The 18,822-nt window shown below is 41.9% G+C and overlaps 1 protein-coding gene across 7 annotated transcripts in view; it reads right to left on the bottom strand.

Moving 5' to 3' along the window:
* Nucleotides 1-10,277: 10,277 nt before the first annotated feature.
* Nucleotides 10,278-18,822, bottom strand: part of RUNX1T1 (RUNX1 partner transcriptional co-repressor 1) — a 157,463-nt gene continuing 148,918 nt past the window's right edge. For 6 of the 7 annotated variants that reach the window (XM_025001690.2, XM_025001688.2, XM_059893318.1 and 3 more), the window contains one exon: nucleotides 10,282-15,861. In XM_025001690.2, coding sequence (XP_024857458.1) covers nucleotides 15,586-15,861 — 276 coding nt within the window. In that variant the 3' untranslated portion in view covers nucleotides 10,282-15,585. Of the gene's footprint in view, nucleotides 15,862-18,822 lie in introns of all 7 variants that reach the window. The other variant, NM_001359988.1, reaches the window with a different exon arrangement.

The following is an 18,822-nucleotide window of genomic DNA, read 5'->3' as shown; positions in this document are numbered from 1 at the left end:
CACCAACTTGTTATCCCCTTTCCTCCAGGCACACAGTTGCATGACATGTTCAAGCTTTCCTTGCACTTAGATACAGCTAATGAAACTAAGTGAAGTGAAGGTCACTCAGTCGTGTCTGACTGTTTGCAACCCCATGGACTACACAGTCCAGGGGACTCTCCAGGCAAGGACACTGGAGTGGGTGGCCTTTCCCTTCTCCAGGGAAACTAAGAAACTAAGCTCTGTTCAAAAAACAGAAAGAAACCAAGTTCTGCTCAGCAGAATGTGGGGAGCAGTGAGGCATGACCCTTGCACGCTTGTCCTTTAGCTCTCTCCTGTGCACAACCGCCCGTTCTCTTCACATCCATTGGCTACATGGTGGGACTCTAAGGACTCAGAGAAGGGAAGAGAGGAAAGAGGCAGAACGATCGAGGTCCCTGAGTTGCCATTTGGACGGGAAGTGACCAACAATGAATTGACTGTTGACTTTTAAATAAATTGTAAATGTGGTAAGGCTCTGAAATTATAGGGTTGTTTGTTGCATCAGCTGTTCTATCCTGACTAATTCAGCTAGTATGAGGTGAGGAACCAATGATGATCTTGATCATATTGTCTTTATGCAAATTCCTGGACAATAACCCGTAAATAATTATCCATATCAACAAATCACAAAAATAAAAGTAACTACATATGGCACCATAAGGACTGCATACTCTTCATATGCTAAGCAAACTGTAATTTTGTAGTCACTATGTACAGATCATAAAAGTGAAAATCTAAACAACTGAATAACAGGATCAAGATCAGTCAGTTAATAAATAATGGAGCTAGGATTCAAATCTAATTTTGTTCGGTTGCAACACCTACACCATTAAGCACCAAGACATACTGACTCAGTTCTCACTCATCCTCTTTCTAGACAATCACAGAATCAGTTTAACCTATTTTATCACTTCAGAGTATGCCTCCTGCTCGATACGACTCATCGTACTTAAGATTCCTGAATTCTGAACCTGGTGAAAGTGATCACTTTGGAGTTTATGTCTATCACCAAAGATCTTGTTCACGAGCAACATGACACACGTGAGTTAAAGCAGAAAAATAGTTTATTGTAAAGTGTTAGAAAACCAGTGGAAAATTTCAGGAGGTTTAAAGACTCACGGACAAGAACAACCCACAAATTGCACACTAAACCTCTTCAGTAGAGGCCCTTCTGAGCACGGATGTGGCTATTCACACAGCGGACACTGCGTGCATGCATGTCATCTCTGGAACCTCTGCGTTACTGCCTATGGAGTGCCTGGTATCTCTCCCTCACGCTCTGCTATTCTCATGAGAATGTGGATTCTATGCAGCATCTCTACCTGATGTTCCCTTCTTCCTGATGCTCCCTTCTGAATAAAACTATCTCAGAAGTGTGACTCCATTTGGTAGAGCCTACTCCTGAGCTGGAAGCTGGGAAATCGAGCTTTGACTTCAACATTAAGTAGGTAGGATTTGCCACCGCATGTGGTTAACTCCCTGAACATAAAAAGTCTGTTCAAAAGATGCTCAGTGGCCACAAACATGACGTAGGCCCACTGAAATGGCAACCTGATGTCACATGGAAATAGAAACTACAGACTTTTCAGAGGAAGCTCATCCACAAAAAGAATAGACCAGAGGTCCAGAAAAAAACAGCTCAAGGAAAGATAGAACTGTTGTATGATGACAGCTACATTTTGTTGAAGCCTGACTGCCCTTGCTCCAATTGGTTTCTGTCTATTTTCATAATACCAACCTCTCCAGACTTAAATATCAAGATCATGCATCTGTGGCAGGCTGTATACCCCTTCAAACAGTTGACGTGAATAAGTTAGATTCCAGAGACTAGAGGGAGAATTCTGTTTCTAATGGACTTAAGAAGTACTCTTAGACGGGATTTAAAGCAGCTAAGTTTTGACAGCTAACACATTCGGTTAGAATCCTGGATCCACCAGTAGCTTTATTACCTCACTAAGTTACAATTCCATGAAATTGTGGGTTATGTCTTATTCAAAATTTTTCCAATTATAGCCCCCCTCCTTTAACACAGAGGTTAGAAATTCATATTTGTTGAACTAATTCTTTCAACTGGTAGTAGGAAAAAAATGAATTTTACTTATTTAGATTAAACAGAATGTACAAGCAACTACTTAGTAATTGAGAAGAATGATGCATTGTACAGTATGGGTTTTCAACCACCCATGATTGGATGTATCATTTCTAGAAGGTTTGCTTTAGAGAATCAATTTTATATCATTTTTAATTGCCACACATGTGTAAACTGGCCTCAAAAACCCATATCATGATTATAGCAACTATATATCACATTGACTGTGACATTGCTTCGCCTAAGTCCAAAAGCTAGTTAACATATAGTGTTCAGTATCCCTCTTTCTGATGTTTGTGTTCAAGCATTGTTTCTTAAGTAGTCATATTGATTAATACTCCCGGTAGAAATGATGAGAAATATTGATTTGCTCTGTAACTCTCAGCGCTAACTAAAATATCTGGAGTGCGGCTTCCTTGAACTTTATAAGGGCTCTCTTTGCAAACCTCTTCATTCTTGCTGATTACATCTGCAGATGGAAATCAGGTGTGAAAATCCATTCAGATGCCGAACAACAGGACAGACTCTGACTCCTATTGAACTCTCATGTTCTCTCTTCCTTAAGTAAGTCACAGGAACGTTTTACCATGGAGAGAGAGTGACTTAGACTATGGATCTTTTCCTTCTAAAGGCATGCATTCCACCCAATTGGGGCATAATACATTCTTACTCCATTGCTTTCCAAAGAGCCACTTCGTTCTTCCAAGGGGGGAATAAAGAGCATGATTATACCTATAAAGAGTGCTCCCTTACTCACACCACAAAAGAGAAATGAAGTATACATCTGTTCCCCCAAAATCATAGCATGTTTTTTTCTCTAAACATTTAAAACCCAAATAAAGAATAGCATTTAACTGCGTTAGTGACACGGAGAAGGTGATGGCACCCCACTCCAGTACTCTTGCCTAGAAAATCCCATGGATGGAGGGGTCTAGTGGGCTGCAGTCCATGGGGTCACTAGGAGTCGGACACGACTGAGTGACTTCACTTTCACTTTTCACTTTCATGCATTGGAGAAGGAAATGGCAACCCACTCCAGTGTTCTTGCCTGGAGAATCCCAGGGACAGCGGAGCCTGGTGGGCTGCCGTCTATGGGGTAGCACAGAGTCAGACACGATTCTAGCGACTTAGCAGCAGCAGCAGCAGCGTTAGTGACACAGAACCTTATTTAAGAACTAGAATAATCCTTAACATTTGCAGCACACACACACACACACAAAGCAGTTATAAGCACAGGCTTTGGAGTGAGATGACCTGGATTAAAATCCTGACTTCAAATTTATTAGTTGTGTGACCTTAGGCAACTGCAAAACCTCCTACACATCAATATTTTCTTTTTTTTTTTTAATTTTATTTTATTTTTAAACTTTACATAATTGTATTAGTTTTGCCAAATATCAAAATGAATCCATCACAGGTATACATGTGCTCCCCATCCTGAACCCTCCTCCCTCCTCCCTCCCCATACCATCCCTCTGGGTCGTCCCAGTGCACTAGCCCCAAGCATCCAGTATCGTGCATTGAACCTGGACTGGCATCTCGTTTCATACATGATATTTTCTGCTATATAATGGTAACTATACAAATAAATAATATTATTTTAATAATACTATTAAAAGCAAAAATAAGCAAGGGACTATATTAAACTAAATATCTCTGTACAGCAAAGAAAGCTATCAACAAAATAAAAAGACAACCTACTGAATAGGAGAAAATATTTGCAAATCATATATCTGATAAGGGGTTAATAGTCTAATATCCAAAATATATAAAGAACTAATACAAATCAATAGCAAAAAATATGATTTAAAAAACAGGCAGAAGATCTGAAAACATCTTTTAAGACATATTGTTAACAAGCACATGAAAAGATGTTCAATATCATGAATCATCAGGGCAATGCAAGTCAAAACCGCAATGAGATATTACCTCACACTTGTTAGAATGTCTATTAACTAAAAGAGAACGGATAACAAATGTTGGGCAAGGTGTCTTGTGCCCTGCTGTGAGGATGTAAACTCGTGCAGTACCACCTGGTCTGTCCTGGATCTTCGAGTTCTGTGACCATTCAGGGACTGGCATCAGCTGAGGGCCCAGAGGTGTGGATGGACAGACTCCATTCTTTTCCATACAGTTCTTCCCCGTTGCCAGATGTCCACTTGGGGCTATGTGTCTATTCCTGTCCGGTGTTGTGCTAGTCACTTCAGTCGTGTCTGACTCAGTGTGATCCTATGGACTGCAGGCTTCCAGGCTCCTCTGTCCATGGGATTCTCCAGGCAAGAATACTGGAGTGGGTTGCTGTGCCCTCCTCCAGGGCATCTCCCTGACGTAGGGATCGAACATGCATCTCCTGCACCTCCTAAACTGCAGGCAGATTCTTTACCACTGAGCCACCAGGGAAGCCCTAACTCCTGCCCTATGCTATTTTTAACCACTCTCTTAGCTTTCCAACTACTGTCATGAAAGAAGCAGAACAGAGGTAAATGTGAAGAGTTCACGAATGAAAAGGAAGTGATCTTGTCTGTGTTACAGAAGAGAATGAAGTAAGGGCAGGGAGCCAGCAGGGACTCTTTCCACTAGAAGCCCACTGAGAGCTCTCTTGACGAAAGAGGATGTGGGCAAAGGCACAGAGACAGGAAGATGTGGCATTCTACACGAAGGTCACAGGTTCAGAGTCATCTCCAGAACTGACTGAGCCCCACAGTAACTGCTGCCAAGAGCCCTCTGATCCTTACTGGACAGCTCCCTGACCCCACATTAGGTAAAAATGCCCACCCCAGTATTACCCTATAGCTCCTCAGTTCAGTTCAGTTCAGTTGTTTAGTCATGTCTGACTCTTTGCCTCCCCATGGACTGTAGCAAGCCAGGCCTCCCTGTCCGTCACCAACTCCCAGACTTTACTCAAACTCATGTCCGTGAGATGCCATCCAACCATCTCATCCTCTGTCGTCCCCTTTTCCTCCCGCCTTCAATCTTTCCCAGCATCAGGGTCTTTTCAAATGAGTCAGTTCTTTGCATTAGGTGGCCAAAATATTGGAGTTTCAGCTTCCAGTCCTTCTAATGAAGTCAGGACTGATCTGCTTTAGGATGGACTGGTTGGATCTCCTTGAAGTCCAAGGGACTCTCAAGAGTCTTCTCCAACACCACAGTTCAAAAGCATCAATTCTTCAGCACTCAGCTTTCTTTATAGTCCAACTCTCACATCCATACATGACCACTGGAAAAACCATAGCTTTGACTAGACGGACCTTTGTTGGCAAAGTAATGTCTCTGCTTTTTAATAGCCCCTTAACCAGTCGTGTAATGCCACCCTTCCAGCAGGAATTTTCTGTCTTGAGACTATAAAAGTTGGCTGTGCTGTGCTGTGCTTAGTCGTGTCTGACTCTGTGACCTCATGAACTGTAGCCCACCAGGCTCCTCTGTCCATGGGGATTCTCCAGGTAAGAATACTGGAGTGAGTTGCCATGCCCTTCTCCAGGGGATCTTCCAGACCCAGGGATCGAATCCAGGTCTCCCACATTGCAAGCGTATTCTTTACCATCTGAGCCACCAGGGAACCCCCAAATTGGCTACTAACATACTCAAAGCACTGACTCCCCCCGATTGGTCAAGAGGTTGGCCCACTGTGCGTGTAGTGCTCCGATTACGTCTGCTCTTTGTTCTTAACAAACTCCCTACTTTCTGAAATGCTTCTGGAAATCCTTTTCCAACCTGAGTACAGACCACAGCAGAAGATAGCTAATTTAGTCACAAACAAATAAATCTGGCTGGTAAGGAGACTTGTCAAGGATAGTAGTGCAATCTAGAGGTAGAGAGGCGGGAGGCAGACTAGTGATGAAGGGCCTGGAATCCAGACCATGGTGTTCAGTCCTTATTCCGAAGACAACTGAACAGCCATTTGTCATTTAACTTTGTTAACAGTTGAACTTGGGAAAGACTGGTCATTTAGGTGTGCAGCTATGGATGATCAAGAGCTGACCTTTGTAAACCAAATATATACAAGGGGAGGGACTGACAAGATGCAAGGGCTTGCTCATCATAAACGTGATAAATGAGAGGGAAAAATGTATTACAGAAGCTTATATGAATCAGAGCTTTATGAAAGTATTCATATACAGTTTGGGAAATGTCAGAGTACAAAAAACTACGTGATCATTCCAGAGCTACACTTTTCAGATCCCTTGGGGCACATAAATTATAACATTAACCGTGGGTCGATCATTGAACACTTTTTACATTTCCCCATGAGTCGCCTATTACTGACTTCGGGGACAATTGTTCCAAAGAACATGTTTAAGAAACGCTGAGTAACTTGTAGGTTAAGCTGCAACTGTCTTACGAGTAGTTTCTATTTCAGCCTTGGGTTATCAACCTCAGACCTTGTATAAGCACATTTGAATTCAACTTAATCTTTTTGTTTGAGAACCACAGATTACCAAGTTACTGAGATAAACTTAGCTGATACTGTTGTAAGGCTATTTCATAAAAGTAGGTGGTAATCACAATGGACACAAGCACATATACATAGTATATGCATGTACACGTATGTATACGTGTGTGCTCACATACGTGTGTGTGTGTGTGTGTTTGTATTTATATTCTATTTAATTCCACAAAAAATGATAGTTATTACTTTATGCCTACTTTTTAGGGAACATATTGAATGGTAGGATGGTAGGAAAAAGTTGCTGCTAGCGTTTTTCAAAGTCTTTGCTAACAGAGCAAAGAGAAAGTACTATTTGCCATCAAAAGAGGTGGTTTATACTTGCCTTAATTTTATGGTCTGTTATTTTCTTAGTAAAATACACAGTTTTAATAAGGGGAATTTTAAAAGACTGCCTTTTTTTTTTTTTTTTTTTTGTAGACTATCTATCCTTCATCACACCTCCAGAAGATGTGTTTTAAACGGCAGTATTATTGTTTAGTAGCTAAGTCATGTCCGACTCTTTGCGACCCCATGGACTCCAGACCACCAGGTTCCTCTGTTCATGGGATTTCCCAGGCAAGAATACTGGAGTGGGTTGCCATTTCCTACTCTAGAGGATTTTCTTGACCCAGGGATTGAATCCCTGTTTCCTAAACTAGCAGGCAGATTCATTACCACCGAGACACCAGGGAAGCCAAAATAGCAGTATATACCATCGGAGACAAGTTTAATTAGGAATACACAAATCTTTCTCTTTGGCAGAGAAAACGGTGACCTCACTTGTGAGGAAGCCAAGAATCAATAATGTATTTATTTATTTTCTGCACACAGGAAAGTCAAGCCATCATCAGTTTCCTGAGAAAGGCTATTATTATAAAACTTTGCCTCTCTCTGAAAAACAAAAAACCCAACACCGCCTTGTTTCAGCAAAATTCAGGGCTGTGTTCCTTCACGGACATGCCATGTTGCTTTTTTGGCTTCTATGCTTGTATTCATGGAGTCACCTCTGCCAAGAATGTTGTCTCCTTCTGTCTTGGTTCATTCAGGCTGCTGCAACAAAACACCACAGATCGGGTAGTTTTTGAACAGAAATGTATTGTTCATGGCTCTGGAACCTGGAAGTCTGAGATGAGGATGCCAGCAAGGTGGGGAGATGTTCCTCTTCTGGGGCACAGACTTCTCATTGCGTCCTCACCTGGTGGATCTCTGTGGGGTCTCTTTTATAAAAGCACTAATTCCATTCATAAGAGTTTTACCCTCACGATCAAATCACCTCCCACCCACTCCCTCCAACCTCATAATACTGTCTTCTTGGAGATTAGGGTTCAACAGACGAATGTAGAGGGGAGACACATTCCGATCAGAGTGCCATCACACCCTCTTTCTCTGGCGTCTCTCTGTCCTCACTCTTTTGTAGCTCATCTTGAGAACATTTCCTGAAGCAAATGAAAGTTCCCCCAGAATGAGTAATGAACTGAGTTGGAGACTGTTGCTCCCTCTGCTCCTTGCTCTAAGATGACCAGCTGCCTGCCCAACCATTTGGTCAGACAGGCTTAGTTCTCCAATAAACAGGGCTTCATTATCACTGGGCTTCCCTTGTGGCTCAGCTGGTAAAGAGTCCGCTTGTAATGTGGGAGACCTAGGTTCAATCCCTGTGTTGGGAAGATCCCCTGGAGAAGGGGTAGTCTACCCACTCCGGTATTCTTGGGCTTCCCTGGTGGCTCAGCTGGTAAAGAATCCACCTGCAATGTGGAAGACCTGGGTTCTATCCCTGGCCTGGGAAAATCTCCTGGAGAAGGGAAAGGCTACCCACTCTGGTATTCTGGCCTGGAGAATTCCATGGACTGTATAGTCCATGGGGTCACAGAGTCAGACAGGACTGAGTGACTTTCACTTTCACTTCATATTCTCACTCTGAGTGGTCCCTACATGTGGCTGCATGTCTGGCTGTAAGAGTCTATAAGCCAGCAGCGGGGCCCAGGGAACAAAATGTCACCTGTGGCCCATGGGGCCTTGTAAACCTGCTTCCTGCTTAGCTTGACCGAAGCCATACCAGTCTCTTAGACTCGCCACTACTGACGGTTCCTCGATCTCTCCGCTTAGAAGCCTTCACTCACATCCTTCTGCCTGGCCTGCTCGCCCCTGAGATCTTCCTGTGGCTCATCTACACCCATGTTTCATCTTAAATATCACTTCTTTCCTTGGCCATCTGAATTAATGGCATTGCCATCCTCAGGCCCACCGCTGTTTCTTCCCCTATACTGCCTTGTATTCCTTTTTATCACGTATCCATGTTGTAGGGATCTGCCAGGAATCACACAGCCAGCATGTGCTCAGTCATGTCCGATTCTTTGTGACCCCACGGACTGTAGCCTGCCCGGCTCCTCCGTCCACAGGATTTCCCAGGCAAGAATACGGGAGTGGGTTGCCATCTCCTTCTCCAGGGGATCTTCCTGACCCAGGGATCCAACCCGCATCTCTTGAGCCTCCTGCATTGGCAGGTGGGTTCTTTTCCACTAGCTGCACTTGGGAAAATGCAGGAATCGGGTAAACAGTAATAACGATAATTGCAGAGGGAAGTGAAAAGCAAGGCACCGGAGAAGGCAATGGTACCCCACTCCAGTACTCTTGCCTGGAAAGTCCCATGGGTGGAGGAGCCTGGTAGGCTGCAGTCCATGGGGTCGCTAGGAGTCGGACACGACTGAGCTACTTCACTTTCACTTTTCACTTTCATGCATTGGAGAAGGAAATGGCAACCCACTCCAGTGTTCTTGCCTGGAGAATCCCAGAGACAGGGGAGCCTGGTGGGCTGCTGTCTCTGGGGTCGCACAGAGTTGGACACGACTGAAGTGACTTAGCAGCAGCAGCAGCAGCCTCTTCATCACCATCTGAGCAAGTTGCCTATGAGTTTATCTCTTCCTCTTCAAACTATTCCTCAAGCCGATTAAATCATTCCTCTTGCTTTCTGTTCCCCCAGCCAATTTGTTCATTTCTGGGAAAACTGGTACATTATTCTAGCTGCAAACTCAATTGTATTTATTGAGTGCTAACTGGGTGCTGGAGCTTCCCTAGTGGCTCAGAGGTTAAAGCATCTGCCTGCAATGCGGGAGACCTGGGTTCGATCCCTGGGTCGGGAAGATCCTCTGGAGAAGGAAATGGCAACCCATTCCAGTATTCTTGCCTGGAAAATCTCGTGGATGGAGGAGCTTGGTTGGCTACAGTCCAAGGGGTCGAAAACAGTCAGACACGACTGAGCAACTTCACGTTCACTTTCAACTGGGTGCTGGGCTCTACCAAAAAGGGCTCCAGCTGCCACTGACTTATATGGGGACCTACATGGTATCCAGGCAGCCATGCCCTCCTCACTGTCTCAAATTCTGTTTACTTTATCCCTTTCTTGACAATGGAATACAGAACTCCAACACAAAGAACATTGAGACCTAAGAGCATATAATCCTTCTCTTATCCATTGTAAGTTTTCTCCACATTCAAATATTATTTTTATTATAGTAAAATAGATGACTGTACTGACCTTGAGTTCTCATAGACTCCCCATGTATATTCTTGAAGAGTTTTCAAAAATGTTATCTGAATCTGAAAATTTCAAAAGCAAATGACCACAGTACCTTGGTCCTACATCCGTGGTTTTATGGATGGAAAGGTGGGGAGATGGGAAGAAACAGTTTCTGTATTCACCCGACTCAGTTTCCCTAGTATGACTGAGAACATACTGACGAGGGACAGCTTTGAGCAAACACAACTTTATTTATTCACTTTGGATTAAGGGTATAGACACCCATACAGAACAAACCCCTTTGCTTATTCCTTCCCATTCCATTCCAGAAAAATGGCTGTAATGTTCTTTCATGGCAGACATATTTTTATATTATCAAATACATCATTAACACTTATAAAAAAAATGATGTCTAATACCTAGAAGTCTTGAGATTTTGCTGTCTTTCAAATAAATTACAAAGCATTCGCCGTTTGTCCAACATATCCACTTGCATGAAAATGTCCCAGACGTGTTTTCAAGATTTGTTTATAAGGGAACTACTTCCATGAGTCTCTTCTGTCCTTACCTACTGGTTGCTATCCTGCTGTTTTTAAGAGAGAAAAAAAATATTAACACATTATAGGGTAGGCACCTTAGGTCAGGGTGCTTTGTCTTTTGCAAAAATAAATCATTAACTGCTATGTTAAGTATCTGACCCTACCTATCACAATTGTAGGGGAGGTGTCCATTACTGATTAAAACATTTTATTTTATTTTTTTTTTGCATTATCTTGTGTGTTTCTGGAGAAAGAAATGTGAACAAAGGCACACATTCCAGGAAGACAAGTTAGAGAAGCCAGGTCTTGGGACGAGGACCCAGCTGACACAGGGAGGAAGCTGGACGGCCAGTCTCAAGCCGCTCTTTCCTGAACCAGTACTCACTCTTTCCAGACACAGGCTCTTCATGGGCTCTGTCCTCTTGTTCTTTGCAACTATTCTTCAGCCCACAAAGTTGAGAACCCTTTGAGAAAGTTGAGGGAAGAGAAAGTCCTGCTACAACACAGTACATACATTATTTCAAAAAACAAACCAAAATCCTGTGATTTGAAAATTATATATAAACCTTTACAGGATTCATGGGCTGCAGGGAGCAGGGTAGGGGCTTCAAACCTTGAGTTTGTAACTAGAGCATGAAAAAAAAACACACGTTAGTAGAGGGAACACTTCAGACCTCCCAACAAAGGCAGAGACTTGCCACAGAGGATGTTTAACAATATACAAAAGGACGAGGAGAGACGATGGCAGATTTCAGAGGGTAATGAACAAGGTAGGTGGAAGCAAACTCTGCATCAGTGGATCTGCCACTCACGTTGCCAGGAGGAGCTAGCACTTATGAGTCAGAACTTCACAACGTTGGGATGCACCTTTCTGGCCCAGTTGAACCAGGAGCAGGCAACTCATTTCTAATTTTGTCAAAAGGCAGCCAAAAGGCCTTGAGGTACCTATGCAGCAGCTCAACTAAGGCACCCAAATGCTCCTTTCCTCTGCAAGGTTGCAGTTCTCTTCCCATTCTTCCAACTCCTCCTGCCTGGGTACCATCCCCCTGAACCACCTTGACGCTGGCACTATTCTGACATCATGGCCTATTCATCAACCATGGATGAGCCAATTCCTGTTAAAGAGGTGCGCTCTGTGGGCTGAATAAACCCTACCAATGTGCTTTAGTACCAGGGAGGATGAAGACGGACACTCAGACCAGAGCCACTGTGTGGACAGCCAGTGGCACACACTGACGATAAGGGAGGCGAGAGAAGATGTTTTTTTAAACTTTTTTTTATTACACAGTAAAGAATACAACAATACCTGAATCATACTTTAAAGATTCACAGGTTGACAGACCATACATTACAGTCCAACTAAGGAAAAAAAAAGGATAAACAAGAAACCACAGTTCAGACATAGTAGACTTCAAAGCTCAAGAGTATGCTGACAAAAGCATGATGCCTAGACCCCGCCCCCCAGTGTTAGTCTACCATTAACTTGTGGTACATGTCTGAATTAAGTATTGCACAACAACTTTAATTTTTCACAATAATGTCGCAGAACCCAAAATAATATTAAAAAAAAAATACTTCAAATCTGCATTTCGACAGTCTCCAATTTTTTTTCTGTCCCTTGAGGAATTCGGACAACATGGAGTCGCTTTCTTTCCCTAAGTATTCCAGACGTAGGCATGCTTTGCATAAGAAAACCAGCCTTGAAATTTTTTTTAAATCCCCAAGACATGCACCTACACATTAAAAAAAAAAAAAGTTAAGAAAAACAAAAAAAAAATAAGACAGGTGGCCCTGTCACACACAGTCTCATGACAGAGAAAAAAAGAGAAAGAGAAAAGAGTCAGAGACAGAGATAAGAGATCGAGGACGCCCTATTCCTATCAGCGACCACCATTCATTTCTATCCAATGAAGATAACTTTTTTTTTTAAATGTGTTATACCTACAAATTATACTCTCACATAGCCTGTATATAAGTGACAAGCAAAAAAGGAAAGTAACAAAAGTTTTCTTTTCTTTCTCTTCTTTAGGTTTATGAGGTCTGCATTGTTACCAAGAAGTGATATGGTTTGCAGCTGTATGAGCTTAACTTTTGGTATCCTGGTTCTTTTGTGCCCATTTGGTTTGACTAGACCAGTTTTTGTTAGCTACTGGTGCAATATACATGCTGTCAGAGGTAGAGTGAAACTTTTTGCCACTGAGGAGAATGTAGCAAAACAGGAGGAGAGGAAGAGGAGGAGGAAGTGGGGAAGGAGGAAGAGGAATTCGAGATAGAGCTCAGAGTTAGGGATTTTTTTTGTATTTGTTTTCACTCAGGGTGCCCTGAATTAAAAGTAATGAGACGTACTGTACTAATCCTTATTTTACACACTAGTGTTAAGAATAACAGTGCTGTTTCACATACATCACAGCTTCTAGAAATAAAGACGTGTGGGTATGACATACCTCATTTTTGGGATTATTTAACCCTTCGTAGCCTAGAACATATAATAGCTCTGTAAGAAAGGACTGTCCAGTGTCATTAGCAGACTAGAAAGCAGAGTGAGGTCAAAGGATTCTGGGAGCACCATGATAAAATATAACCCATTCAGAGCCTGGTTATGTGCTTTCATGTCACTTTAAGCAGGTGTGCTGGCAGATGGACTTTCAACATGTGGATAGATGGATTCACTTGCTCATCAGAAGTTTCTAAACTAAAAAGCCAAAAAAAAAAACAAAAACAAAACCACCACCTGAACAAAATTAAAGCCAACTTGTACATGAAAATACAGGGGGAAATGCAAATAATGTTAGGCTAAAGAGATTTAGGATTACCTCTATGCAGATATTTAAAAGCCATGTAAAACTGTATCCAAAGGCTTTATTTAAAAACAAAACCAAACCCAAGTTAACGGACCACTTTAGATTTTTAAATAAATGCCTGGTGTGTATATGTACATGGAGTAGTGTCTTCCCAGCCTTGAAAACTTTGGTTGTCTACACAGCCTGCAGCACTGCTGACTTTCCATAAAGCACACAACCACATTCTGGGCTACCATTTTCAAAACTAACAAGTAGTTCTGGTCTGGACCCTGGACGACGAAGGGTTAATGGATTCACACTATACCTTGCTGAACATGTTTAACCTGCTGATCATTTTGGAAAGTAGTACTGGTGCTTTTCAAAATTCCAATTTTGGTCCATCAGATCAGTCTTTGGCTGACTTCCCTTTTTGTAAGAATACTGTGTAACCTGGCATTCAGCAGTGTTAAAGCTGTCAGTCTACACCTCAGCATTTGGAGCTCTAATGATTTATCTTTTTTTTTTTTTTTTTTTGTAAAATTAGAAATACTTAAACAACCTTACAGCGATACACATGCATTGTCTTTTTTTAAAAGTAGGATATCTTGTTATTTTTTTCAAAAGTCCCTAATAATGATTTTTCATCAAAAAAAAAAAGAAAAGAAAAAAATCCACTACTACTCTATGCTACAGCTAAACTTGGTGGAATGGATCTAGCATATTTAAAAAGTTTGCTCAAAAAAAAAAAAAAAAAGCATGCCTAGGGAGTCATTGTGACAGTGCAAAATACATTTATGTACATCCCTCTTACAAAAACACCAATATGTTAGCATTCCGTGAAGCATGCTGGTTTTCAGGGGAAAAAAAAATCCTATAAGAGAGTGAAATAGCAGCTCCGAAAGATAGCCTTTTTCTTTTCTTTTCTTGAGGACAACCAAAAAAGTCTTTTTTTTTCTTTTTTCTTTTTTTTTTAACTACTAGAGAAATACCACTAATACATACAGATATAAAAGCAGCATAGAAAGATACAGGTTTCTCACCAACTAGGAATAAAGAGACTAAATGTGGGCACGTGGTTAAACTACAACGCGTCTTCACAGTCGTCCAGCACGTTTACAAGAAAAACACCATTGGGAAACCTCACAGGACAGAAGTGTTTTAACACCAAGAGAACTACTAGTTTTTAATTAAAAATCCAAACAGGGTGGGGTTGAAAAAATTTAGAAAGGGGCTGGAGCTGGAGCCACCATTTTTTTAAAAATTATTTTTCAATATAAAATGAATGAGCTGGAATAGACCCAATGTCTTGCTCTGTGGAACCTTGCAAAAGTGAAGAAACGTTGAGGGTTGTTTAGAGCAGCTGGCTGGTGTCAGAGCTGCCAGGGTGCTAATAACTGCAGGCTGAGTCTCTTACTTCTGTGTGTGTGTGTATATATAATTTTATATATATATATATATAAAGGAGCCTTTTGTGTTATGGCATTTTTTTCTTGCTGTTGTGTTCACATATCCCACTGCAAAATCATCTTTCATTTTTCCTTCTGTTGACCTGGATATTATTATTTCTTTTCAGAAACAGGAAAAAAAAAACCCGAACATCTGTGTCTCCTTCCAATTTGCTACACATCTGCGCGTTATGTAGCGGGTCTTCAAAGTTCAGTTAGCAACCCACGGACGCCATTCATCTTCTCGTTAAAATGTCTACTGCTGTAGCCAATGCTCATGCCCTTGAGGGTTTTCCTCTTTTTTTTTTTTCCATTATTGGATATAAAGAACATTGTGACTTTTAATATTAGCATTTTTGCTTTCAACAGCAATTAGCAATCTCTTGGTTTGCTGTTTGGTAAAGCATCGGTTAATGAGGTCATCTAGTTTAAAATCCCAGCTACTGGAAAATAACAGGGAGGAGGTCAAATCTATCATTTCATGTTATATTCTCTGCTCTCTTTTCAGTTCTCTAAGGAAAAGAAATCTTTGTTATCCACAATAAGTCATTATGACCCGTTACTGGCCTTCTGTTTTACGATCGCCTCAAGATACAGTTAGGTTCTCTCTTGCTGAAAGTACTGAAACAGGATAGTTCGTCTATAAACAAACAAAACAAAACAAAACAAAAAAAGGAAAAAAAAAAAAAAAACAACTTTGAGCATCTGAGGATGAGGAATTGGTTTCGTGTTGGTTGTGTTGTCTTTCCTCCGACAGTTCTGAGTGCACGTCTAGCGAGGTGTCGTCTCTATGGTGGAAGGGGTCCCTGGGGTGGTCGACCTGGGGGTGGCCGCTGGTGGTGTGTCCATGGGGCTCCCGGCCCCGCTGTTGGGCGTGACGGAGGAGCTGACGGCAGGCGTGTCCCCCTGCTGCTGGGCCTGCAGGGTCTGTCCACAGATGTGGTGGTGCTTCTCCCAGTCTTTGTGCTGGCAAAAGGAGCCACAGTATCGGGCCGTGTTACAGCCGCTGCAGGTCTCGCTGGCTTTACGGCCGCAGTTCCAGCAACTCTACGGGAGGAGGCAGAAGAGGGTGACATCTCCAATTAGTACCTGGACCAGGCCAAACTCTGAGAAAGAAACTAGGCAGCACTGCCCCCACCCCTTACTTTTAAGAATGGTGAGAATGGAAAATCCACGTGTGTATTTGTACACACTGAACACAACGGAGATGTAGGCTTTGGTGTGGTGACTGCCCAGACTTCAAAAACTCTTAAGACATCTACACAAAATGGTTGAAACTCTTTCCATTTTCACTGTAACATTCCTTCTTTTTAGGTTTAGTATCTTCACATCTAAATTTTCTGTTCACCCATACTAACAATTACTACAAATGAATTTTTTCCTCTCCTAATGAGAATACCATCATGGAAAGATACAGACACCAGTCCTGGAAGAAGCTTCTTCTTTCTAGACACTAACAGGAACCACAAAGGAACTATGAGAATGCTCTGGGGACGACAGAAGATGAGATGGTTGGATGGCATCACCAACTCGATGGACATGAGTTTGAGCAAGCTCTGGGAGTTGGTGATGGACAGGGAGGTCTGGCGTGCTGCAGTCCATGGGGTCGCAAAGAGTCGGACACGACTGAACAACTGAACTGAACTATTCGATTCAAAGGAATATAATGGACTAGACAGAGGATTCTATTCCCTGCTCCAGCACAGACCAGAAAGAGTGGGGCATGCATTCAGTTCTCCCACTGCAATTAGTTATTCACTGTACCTGAAAACCAAGTGGTAGGAAAGTCTCAAAACAATCCCCTTTAACTTCAGCTCCCTCAAGACTGGATCCTTGGTTTGTTTTTTCTCTAATATATTCTAAGCACCCAGTACCTGATATATATATACATATATATATATATAGTAGGTGCTCAATAAGTATTTGTGAAATCAATGAATCAGATCACCTAATTTGGCTTTGAAAAACCAGAAATACTAAAACTGGGTAAACAACAATTCAATTTTCATATACTGCTTTCCAGCTGACGGAGTTCTTTTGACGCTCATTTGTACCTCAGCAGCTCTGAGCAGTCAGAAAAGCAGAGGAAATTAAAAATTCTAGTGAGTTCTAGCACCCTAGCAAGCCTACTGCCAGTCTCCATGGGTGCTTTCCAAGAAGTGAGAAAAGCAGAAATGAGGCTGCCTCTGAGATACACACACCATGAAGCTGGGCACTGGTGCACTAGAGACGGAAAAGCCCCTGCCTGGGAAGACCCTGGGAAATGAGGGACCTTCGGGGAGCACACTGACGATGACAGCACCCTAAGGGCCCTTCTAGGAGGAGGGGGAAACTCAGGAAGCCTCCTTGAAATGTTTGTGCCTCCTTTGGCAAGACCATCCATTGTGCAATGTTGTATCAAGCGATCTTAGCTCTGTACCATTCATTGTTTTATTCTTTATCTTCCTTGGTTTTATTTTCTTGCCAAACAAACCTCTGACTATAATCTGGTAACCCCAACCAGCTGAAAGTATGTGGCTGTTATCACAATTAAAATATAGTTTTTTAAAGCCCTGACCTATGTGGATATGGAAAAAATCTCCCCACTGTGTTTTCTGCGATTATTTTTGCTTTCAGCATGCTGGTGGTTTGGGCCAAGGTGGGCTCATAAGCCTATTAAAATTGCCCCAGTAGAATGTCAGCTCATCACCCTGGACTGTGTGCTTTTACCACTGTGCAAAATATGCTAAGGAAATTTTAGCATTCATCCTAATTTGGCTAATAAATAAAGGGCTCTTAGAGTCTTTCGAGTCCTTGAAGCCTATAAACTCAAGAACGATAGCATAAAACTTTTAGAAAGAGCTCAGTCCTGTGTTCATATTTCTTTACCACTCAGAAATGACAGCCCAATGAAGAGGAAAAAATAAAAACTTTAAGATCTCAAAGTCGGGCCAGTAGCAGGTGTTTCAAGTGAACATAGCTAAGGAAATCCAGAAGTTTGATTTCTATGCTAATGTTATAAATAAAAATGGAATTACAATTAATAGTCAGTACCAGAACAAAGTAATTTTTTTCTACTGCAGTTTAATTTTCCCGGGAAAATATCTCAAAAAATATGTACCTCTGATCAGAGGCTTCATGACCATAACCAGAAGCCCTTCTTTCTCAAAATTAACTCAATCTTATTGCATGGACAATGGTGCCACAAAGACCTGAACAAACATGGGCCTGTCCATCCTCCAGAGCAGCGAGGTATGACACTCAGCACTCAGGGTGGTTTACTTCCTTGAGCTGTAGGCATTTCGAATAATGCCAGCTGGATCCTGGAACAAACTCAGAAATAAGTGAAATTCCTAAATTACATCAGAAAATCCCAACTAGAGAACACAGACTTAGATCCAAAACAATATTTTAAGGAAATTAAACATCTAATCTGAGTCAAGTGGCTTCTTTAGGAAATACCCTGGTGTAAGTCCTATCCGTTTCCTGGCAGAGTCACATCTTGGCAGACACAAAGCAGTAACTGCCCAGTTCTCAATGGCTCCTTCAGATTGAAATCAGATGTAGGTAACTGTCTCAATTTAAGTTGATTAAACACACAGACTAAACCAGGTAATTACAAATGCATGTGTGGGGGAATGGAAAAAGGAGACAGAATGGGGACTTCTTTATTTTTTAAAGTGTTTTGAAAGATGGGAACAATTTTAAGAATAAAAAAGTGGAATAATGCCAAATATGGAAACAGATGTTTTGGATTATAAAGCTGCTGGGAAACGAGACTTTTTTGCTGAGCATCTCTGGATTCTAATCCAGGATTCAAGGGCTTTAGTTTTACCTCCAGTCCCATTCTGAAGTTGTTCAGTCCCATTCATTTAGCACCCACTACTGAGACAAAAACAACCTACGATGTTAGAAAGGTGCAACACAGAGTAATTCAAATAAGCTGGTGGGAAAAAAAAACACCTGCCTATTTTTTATTGCTCTTGACAATGCGTTGCAATGAAGGTGTGGGAAACTTTATCTCAAGTG

Source organism: Bos taurus, chromosome 14 (genome assembly GCF_002263795.3).
Source record: "Bos taurus isolate L1 Dominette 01449 registration number 42190680 breed Hereford chromosome 14, ARS-UCD2.0, whole genome shotgun sequence".
Taxonomy (NCBI): Eukaryota; Metazoa; Chordata; class Mammalia; order Artiodactyla; family Bovidae; genus Bos; species Bos taurus.
The sequence above is the reverse complement of the archived record's forward strand: the minus strand, read 5'-3'. Positions and strand labels throughout refer to the sequence as shown.